This window comes from Malania oleifera, chromosome 2 (genome assembly GCF_029873635.1).
Source record: "Malania oleifera isolate guangnan ecotype guangnan chromosome 2, ASM2987363v1, whole genome shotgun sequence".
NCBI lineage: Eukaryota > Viridiplantae > Streptophyta > Magnoliopsida > Santalales > Ximeniaceae > Malania > Malania oleifera.
In genome coordinates this window covers 148,909,772-148,918,359 of record NC_080418.1, presented here as the reverse complement: position 1 = coordinate 148,918,359, position 8,588 = coordinate 148,909,772, and the positions used below count along the sequence as shown (strand labels likewise).

The following is an 8,588-nucleotide window of genomic DNA, read 5'->3' as shown; positions in this document are numbered from 1 at the left end:
GATTCCATAATCTAAGGAATAATTAATGAGTGGAACCCTATGGTCAAATATTGGAGACAAATATTTTTTGAGCAAATTCATACATTCATTTTTTTTTTAAAGAGAGAAAAAAAAAAAAAAAAAAAACATAGGTTGCACATTACTTTATCCCTATTTTTATATGAATTACAATTAATTATTAAAAATTATTTTTTTATTTTTAAAAAAATGCAATTAACTGGAATAATTCCTCGTTTGTTATGGTGTAATTTAGATTATATCAAATTTAATAAAAAAAAATTCTTATTAATAAGCCTTGTAAAGAAAATATAACAATACAGAGATCAATCAAACGAAGAAAATCAAACCATAAAAGTCACAATATTTAATAGAACGAAAAACAAAAGCAATTGATATAAGCAATGCTTATGAATTAATTTACTTGTCTATAGTGCTAAATATGTTATAATGAAATCTAGAGTAAATGTTTTGCAAGAATCAAATTATATTTTTTAAGAAAAATTAAATGCCTGAATAAAGAAAATTAAAATGATATTGAAATGCTTGAAAAATAGTAATATGGCTTTGAAGACAGAAGAAAAAAATTGAAAATAGAAATGAAGATTTGAGAAAATGGAAATAAGATTTTGAGAGAAAAGGCTTTGATAAATTAATCAAACCAATTTTTAAATTTCCCAGCACAAAGGATAAATGCGATGCATTAGTTTAAAAAAAAAATGAAGTATTTTCTAGAAAAGTGTTTTAAACCTTAACGGTCTATTTGGATTAAGGATTTTAGTTATGGAAAGGAAAGGGAAGGTAAAGGAAGACGAAACTCATTTTTCATTATATTTTTCTTCTATATTAAATATTTTTGAAAATAAAATTTTATTTTAATATGATTAAAAAAATGAAAGATTTAAATATTAATGATGTCTAGAATCAAAATATTGTTCATAGATTTGGTGTATTTTTATTTTATTTTTCATTTTCTTTGGTAACCAAACATAAAAATGTGAATTCTTTGATATTTTCTTTTCCTTTCCCTAGTGTTTTCCGAATTCTAAATGGATCCTGAGGGTCAGTTTGGATTAAGAATTTTACTTAGCAAAAGGCAATGAAAAAAAAAAAGAAGTAAACTAATTTTGTCTTTTCCTTCTATACTAAATTTTATTAAAAATTAAAGTTTGTTTTAATATGATTAAAAATTAAGAAAAGCTAAATATTACTAATATGCAAAATTAAAATTTTGTTTATGAATTTGATATATTTTCCATTTTCTTTCTTACTTTTCTCGGTAACTAAACACGAAAATATAAATTTCATGATATTTTTCTTCCCTTTTCCTAATATTTTAGGTGTTCCAAACAAGACCCAAATTTAGAAAGAAAATAAATAAATAAATTTTTTTTTGAAAAATTATTTCAAACAAAATTTTCGCAATTGAAAATAAAATAAAATTCCCTAATCCTATTTTTCCTTTTTTTTTTTCAAAAAAAGTGTTGGTTAAAAAGTTAGAAGAAAAATCTTCACTAATTATATTCATTCATCCAATCATCCCACCATTCACGGCATAAGTTTCATTTTTTTCTTTTCTAATTTCACATTAAAATTATTTAAACGACCATGTGAATGCATCCATTACATGCATGGAATTTCACTTTCGATCTATTGTAAAATTATAAAAAAGAAAAATTAGAATAATCATTCACAAAGAATGAAAAAAGAAACTTTGTTGGTGAAATAACTCATGAAAACTATTTGATTGTTTTGACTTATGAAATAACTTATAAGTGACTTAGAAATTTTAAAAGAATTATAAGTTGGACATATTCAAAATGTGCTTAGTTAATTGACTTACATGAATTAATCTTGACATGGTAATGATGTCACTCGAGATTTGACGATTGAAGCTATTAGTGAGGCTCTTAAATTAGAGAAAGCCAAATATAATTAGTTGAAATCATTTGATTAAATTAATACGAATATTTGAGTATTTGCAAATTTTGCACAAAAATTTAATTGACTTGCAGACGAGCAAACACATTGAAATTGTATTTAAACAAACGGTCCAAACGACTCAATAACACAATACTTCAATTCATCGATACTATCAAAACTACGTTATAAAAGAAAGAACATGTTTCCATATTTTGGCATATGCCCTTTGCTTTCTAGTGCTTATGATGATAAACATCTATTTTAATTTAATGACACTATCAATTTTTATGCAAAGATGTTTAATAGCTTGTCCACATATACCCAAAAAAAAAATTAGGAAGATTATGTTTGTCGATTGAACTTTTTCCTCTTTGAACTAATTGTATGTTACGAACAAAGGCTAAAAAATTCTTTCATGTCTATTACATATTATCTATTAACTTTTTCAACTTTTGCAACAAACAATAACACACCAGAACACAGGCTCGTGATGATACGAACCCATGTGGCAGGGCATCAATGGGTGTCAAAATATGAGGCCCACACTCATGCACCTGCTGATAGGGCTACAAACGAGTCAAGTTTAAGCATCCTCAGGCTCGACTTGGTAAAGTCAGAGATCTACTCGGATTCAGGCCCGACTCAATTCAAGCTCAGAAAGTTGGGCTTGAGCTCAACTCGAGATTAAAAATATTGCCTCGGGCTCGAGCTTTGCCTCAACTCATTACTCGAGCTGAAATTTTATAAATAACCTAATAACATAATAGTTTCATCCACCTATTTTGTTTGGACCAAAATTTGTGATTCTCTACTTGAGTGATTGGGCTATTGGACTCTTGAGATTGGATCAACTTAACGAGCCTATTAACAAGTTTATTACCGATCTCCTTAACGAGCTCATTTGAGCCAATTATCTAGCTGCTCACAAACCAAAACAAGTCAAGCTTGGTCATGTTCACGGCCGACTAGTGTACAGATTGAGCCTAAAAATTGGGGCTTGAAACTCACTTATTTAGATAAGAAATGGACCCTTATCTAGTGGAGCTCCTAGGGTTCATCACGGGTGCATATAACTCATCATCAAATATCACTATCTTTTATACGTCTTTATCATTGTCAAGCACCATCCTTATCTCTAAGCTTGACAACCATAGTCACCACCAACCAACATGGAATGTGCAATGCCTACATTTCAACATGAAAAACCTTTTACGCACACCTTACCAACAGCCCACGAGTGAATGGAGAAAAAAATATATAAAGGGCGAATTTAGTCGAGAGAAAAGCACAATTAGAATACAAATTTAATTTGTTTTTTTAAAAAATTTCTATAACATATTCACCAAACCCTTTTTTAAATATTTTTTTTAAAAGAGAAACTGTCTTTTCATCTTTATAAGGAGAAGTCGAATTCTTCCAGCAACCCTCCAGAGTGATCTAATTTTAAAATTTCAAGAAAAGCCCCCTGAAATTTTTAAAATCTGATATGAGATCTCTACTTCTTGATCAAACCTCCTCTACCCTTTAAAAATTTATATATCTAAAATTTTTAAAAACAAAAGCTATCATTTTTCTAATAGATGATTCTACTTTATAGTTTTTCTTGATCTTTTAAAAAATATTACAAAAGTATATGCCCTGTTTGGCTCATTTCACACATTTCAACCAACTTAAAACATCTTTGTCACACTCACAAAATTAATTTTTTGTTTACAACAAATTTTTCCTTGTACACGGTCAGAAAATTTTCTATAACCTAAAACAAATTTTCATCAGAGGCAAACTAAGCCTTAGTTGCACTGTGTTTAAGAATATCACAAAATAACATAGAAATGAGAATGCACATATAATTTGAAAACCTATATTTTTCCTCAACAGTACAATGAGAGCTTTCTAATAATCTTACTGAATGGAATGTGTTAGAAATAAACGGGAACATTGGGAATTACTTATGTAAGAGTATCTTGTCTACTGGATATTTTTGGGAAGCTCACCTTTCTTTAATAGGGAAAGAGAGTATTCAGCAACATCAATAAGATCTGCAATATTGTGAAGGGATCGCTCCTCGGATGCCAGCATGAAGATAGCACGAACTTGTGCTTTCTTAGCCAATCTAGCTGATAAATTCAGTGGCAGCTCGGGAGAGTTAAGGCTCCGGAGTATTTGGCGATACAAAGAGAGAACTCGCCCTTGATTTCTTGCCAAGTCCTCTGCTGTTGCCCATACAATACCTCCTGCCATTTCTCAATGCTGGATCAACCAAATTGAGGTCAGCAAGTTCAGCCGAGCATTATATGCCCTAATAACAAAGAAGGATTGATAAATCTAAAGTCAAAAGAGAATTTTCTTGATGCATGAGTGTTCCAATTCTAAATAACATAGCAGGTTTAATAAGGTCTAAACTTGAGAATTTTTTGTAATGATCACTCGAACAAACATGACTGCGAGCATGTTAGACAAGTATCATTAAGAACATGGCTGAGGAGTAAGAATCAAAATAAGTTGCACATGACCTACAAGTGACTAGTTCGCATAAACCTACACACAGGAAAAAGTAGGCGTATTTGAAGTTTCTCTCTTGCCTCTAAAAGCAAAAATGAAATTTATTCAACGTCGCCTTTGGTTTATGGAATGGTGCGGGAATGAGAAATGTATTGAAAATTTGAGTGGAGAACATGCAGAAATCAAGTAATTTCATTCCATTCATATGTAGCAAGCATGAAGTGAGTGTGTTTCCAACATTCCATGCAAAAGAATATTAACATTATCTATTTTACAATTTTTACTTCTAAAAAAACCAGCCTACCATTAAAACACCAAAGTCCCAACAGAACTCACAAGGCTGATGTAAGAAAAGGTGCTGTCAGTGTAGAAGAAGACGTGGCTTACTTTATAACGTGATGTTATAAAATGATCTACAAAATAGTCATGCAAAAACCAAAAAATAAGGAGTCCTTTCACAACAATATAGAGGGAAAATTGAATAGGTTCATGTACACATTGTTGAATATCTTTATAGTAACTTTCCATCAGCTAGAAAAGTGCTTAGAATTCAGCACAAACATCAAGCAAGAACTTCCATTATGTTCAGAAAACAATATCGCACTCTAAATACATGCTTTGTTTCTAAATAAGCCATCTGACTAGGAGGGTCCTTTGGGTATAGGAGCACCGGTAGAACTAGGGTTTGAGATCTGCTAGAGCTTTAGCCTTTATGAACACAGCAAACGCATAGGCTCGGTTGAAGAAGAAACAAGGAGGACACTAGGATCAACACAAGAAGAGGGTTTACCCCCACCATCCCTTCCCTAGTTCTGCTAATACCAGGGCCTGTAGATGCGACAAGAAGATGCAATGTTTTGTCTGGCAGGCCATTTGCTTCCCAGGTCTGGTTGATCCAAAAAATAGAAAATATTTGAGGTACAGTTGTAATCAATACTAGTTCAACACATACATTTATGAACATTCCTACATAGATTAGTGCATGTGGCATAGCTTTAAGTAAATTGATTTGCAGAATATAGATTAAGTCAGATACATGAACTGTTCGTCTTTTACATACATAAGAAATAAAGAAAAATTCAGTAGAGGCCATGAGAGCAGACCCAGTAGCTGCTGGCTGTTTAACAAGTCCACATAAAGATTAAAAAAAACAAAAAAGTGTAATTCTGTTAGGGGCTTGAGCGCAAGAGCAGATCCTCCAGTTACTGGCCATTTTTCAGCATCTCAACATGTTTGGAAAAAAATAAAATAAAAGGAGGGAAATTTCAGCAGTGCCAAAGCATAAGTGCAGGACAGAGAGGGAAGAGACCGGACCTGAGACTAAGTTGACTCGCAACTGGAGCTCCGGCTAAGACTCTTAGATGCAGCTCCAGCGGGTCCCTGGCAGATGCAAATGGCAAACCCGAAAAAAACCCCAAAGCCCCAACCAAACCCTAAATCGGCAAGGAAGCCCTCCCTACTTCAATAGAATGGGAGAATCGCCGTTTCACAGCCTCTCCACGAGAATTACCTTTTGGCCGACATGATCACGAACAACGACAGAGAATTGCGTAGAGAGAGAGAGAGACTCAAAACCCCGGGTTAACAACATCTTGCAGCAGACCCTCTCGAACATGGAAATCAACAGCATCTAGCCGCAGGAATAAGCATGAATTCTCCAACCCTAGCCAGAGAGTTAAGCATGGCCGGCGAGAGAGACAGATAAATCAAAGGGCACTCTAGTTCCATGATAAGTGACTATGGAAGTGATAAGACACATCACAAAATAAATAAATAGACCAGAGTTGAGCATGGATGTCAAAAATTATATTTCAATTTTTATTTTATTTTATTTTTTTAAGATGTTAAGCATTAGATTTTAATTTTTTTCTTTTCTAAAAATTATTTATACGATTCCTCTCTTAGGGACAAGCTCATCAGTCCATGCTCAAATGCTTAATACATCGACCAAGATAAATTCACGCATTATAAATATTAGGCCCACAAACCCCGGTTTAACTTAATAACTCTTTTATTAAGTTAAAAGAATAAAACTCAAGCTCAAATTTCAAATTTGTCAACTAAATAAACATCAATTACGTGAAGGTTGAACTATACTCAAGTTCAGCTCTTTTATTAATACAAAATGAGTTTTAGACAAGTCAAACTCAAGTAGTACAACTTAAGTTTGAGATATCTTTCAAGTAATTAAGTCAAGCTCTAACTAATCAAAATTTGACTCAATTTGGCTAATTTGCAGTCTTATGTCAAGTTCAAGTTGGCCAAAACTTGACTCAACTTAACTCATTTGCAGTCTTATTAAATATTAACAAATGTCCCAAAATTTCAGCTATACCCTCCAGGGCACATGAAATCCATTGGCACAAAAGAAGAATTGGAACGTGAACCTAAGCTAAAGGTTTGGTTCGAATTTTGATTTGTGTGAATTTTATATTATATTTTATCTAAATCAACATATATTATAAATTAAAACCTTCTCTCAAACATAAGGTTTTAAAAATAATACTAATATAACAGAAATTGAGTCCAACTTGAGTTCCAGATTTTGGTAGAAAATTTTCAAGTCAAAAGACTCTTACAAAATAGTAAGTAAAATGTTATTTTGATGCAAAATCTTGAATTAATCAAATACATATGAAAACCTTTTTTTTTTTTTTGGGGGGGGGGGGCCCGGGGGGGGGGGGGGGGAGAGATAGAAAGGACACAAAATATGGAGAAAAATAAGACAACACAAACCACCCAAAAGATCAATCCATCCGACCAATCTTGACAATCGAAACCAGAGTTTTAGAAGGCGTTTTTGAGGCGCGCCTTGATGCGTTTTGGGCCTAAAACGCCCCAAGGCGTTAGTTGAAATGCCTAAGTCCTAAAAGGCGTACGCCTCAGGTGAAAAATCTAGCCTTTTTAGGCCTCAAATTCCAAGCGTACGCCTTTCGGGATTCTTGATTTATAACATAATTTAAACAAGGCAGAACCCAGAATGCATCGAAAGCCCTATCCTACCTCTCTCGCACGAAGCTTCCTCTGTTCTGCTCCCTGACGAAGCCTCCAGCGAATCTTCTCCTCGACGAAGCCTCCAGCGAGTCTTCTCCTCGACGATAGCCTCTGCTCTCTCTCCGACGACTCGAATGCTGCTTCTAACGATTCCTCCAAGCTTCTCGTCTCTCTCCGACGAGTCGAAGTTCCCTTCCAAAGTCTGATCTGCCTCCGACGACTCCTTCTGACGTAGTTTTTCCCTTCTACGAACCCTTCGGAGCCGTCGTCTCTCTGTAGCTACACACTGCAGTCCCTCGCCTCTCTCCGCGACCCTCTAGCCCTCTTGTACTCTCTGCCAGTGTGTTGGCTGCAGCTGGCTTTGAAATTAGAATCTTGAAGACATTTTTAATTTGGCTTGGCTCATGCTTATTATTTATGTTAGTTTGTTCATACTTAAAATTGAACAATATGATATTTAAAAATAATGTTTTTATATTTTTTTATTATTTTTAAAAAATTATATTTTTTACTATATAAAAATTAATTTTATTTATTAATTATTTAAAAAAATATAATCCCAAAAAACTTACGCCTTAAGGCTTACGCCTCATCTTGCAAAGGATAAAACATCTCGCCTTACACTTCCACCTTTTAAAACGCCGATCGAAATCCATTTGAACCCTCATTGTATGTAAAAGTTCAAAAAGTTTCGCCAATTTTAACAATATAAATATGACAAGTGTATTTTACTTGAATTTATCATAACACATTTGATTAGGAGATGTTATTGGCACTTCAAAAAATATTATAATACTTTAATTCTAACTTTTAATGTAGTTAATGACAAATTTATCCCTGCATGATTGAAAAGACAAAAAAGAAAAGGAGGCAAAATTTGTCATTCCATAGTAAAAATAAATAAATACATCTGAGGGTCAATTTGGACTATGAATAGTGCCTCCTCATCCATTTCTATGCAACCATACCAAATGGTGTGGAAGTCAAAAGTGTTGTAACTCACAAAATAACAAATTGATTTGTACTAATATTGTTTAAAAGCGTAATATAGACAACCCAAGTCAATAATTTTTAGAAGTGCACAAAGTCACATATCCAAAGCAAATAATGTGTTTTGATCTGTGAACTCACATTAGCACATTAAGAGTATATTTTACACTTCCAAGTTTTTT

At 33.1% G+C, this 8,588-nt stretch overlaps 1 protein-coding gene across 4 annotated transcripts; it reads right to left on the bottom strand.

Moving 5' to 3' along the window:
- Positions 1–3,695: 3,695 nt before the first annotated feature.
- LOC131149730 (uncharacterized) lies at positions 3,696–7,807 on the bottom strand. Of its 4 annotated transcripts, none has more exons than XM_058100438.1 (3): positions 7,426–7,807; positions 5,737–6,085; positions 3,696–4,219 (listed from the first exon to the last, which is right to left on the bottom strand). In XM_058100438.1, the coding sequence occupies exon 3, from the start codon at positions 4,159–4,161 to the stop codon at positions 3,889–3,891; it is 273 nt and encodes a 90-aa protein (XP_057956421.1). In that variant the 5' UTR covers positions 4,162–4,219; positions 5,737–6,085; positions 7,426–7,807; the 3' UTR covers positions 3,696–3,888. The 4 variants fall into 4 exon arrangements, with proteins under 4 accessions (XP_057956421.1, XP_057956423.1, XP_057956422.1 ...); XM_058100440.1 differs by having other exon boundaries at positions 3,696–4,170; XM_058100439.1 differs by lacking the exon at positions 5,737–6,085 and having other exon boundaries at positions 7,426–7,806.
- Between the last annotated feature and the right edge of the window lie 781 nt (positions 7,808–8,588).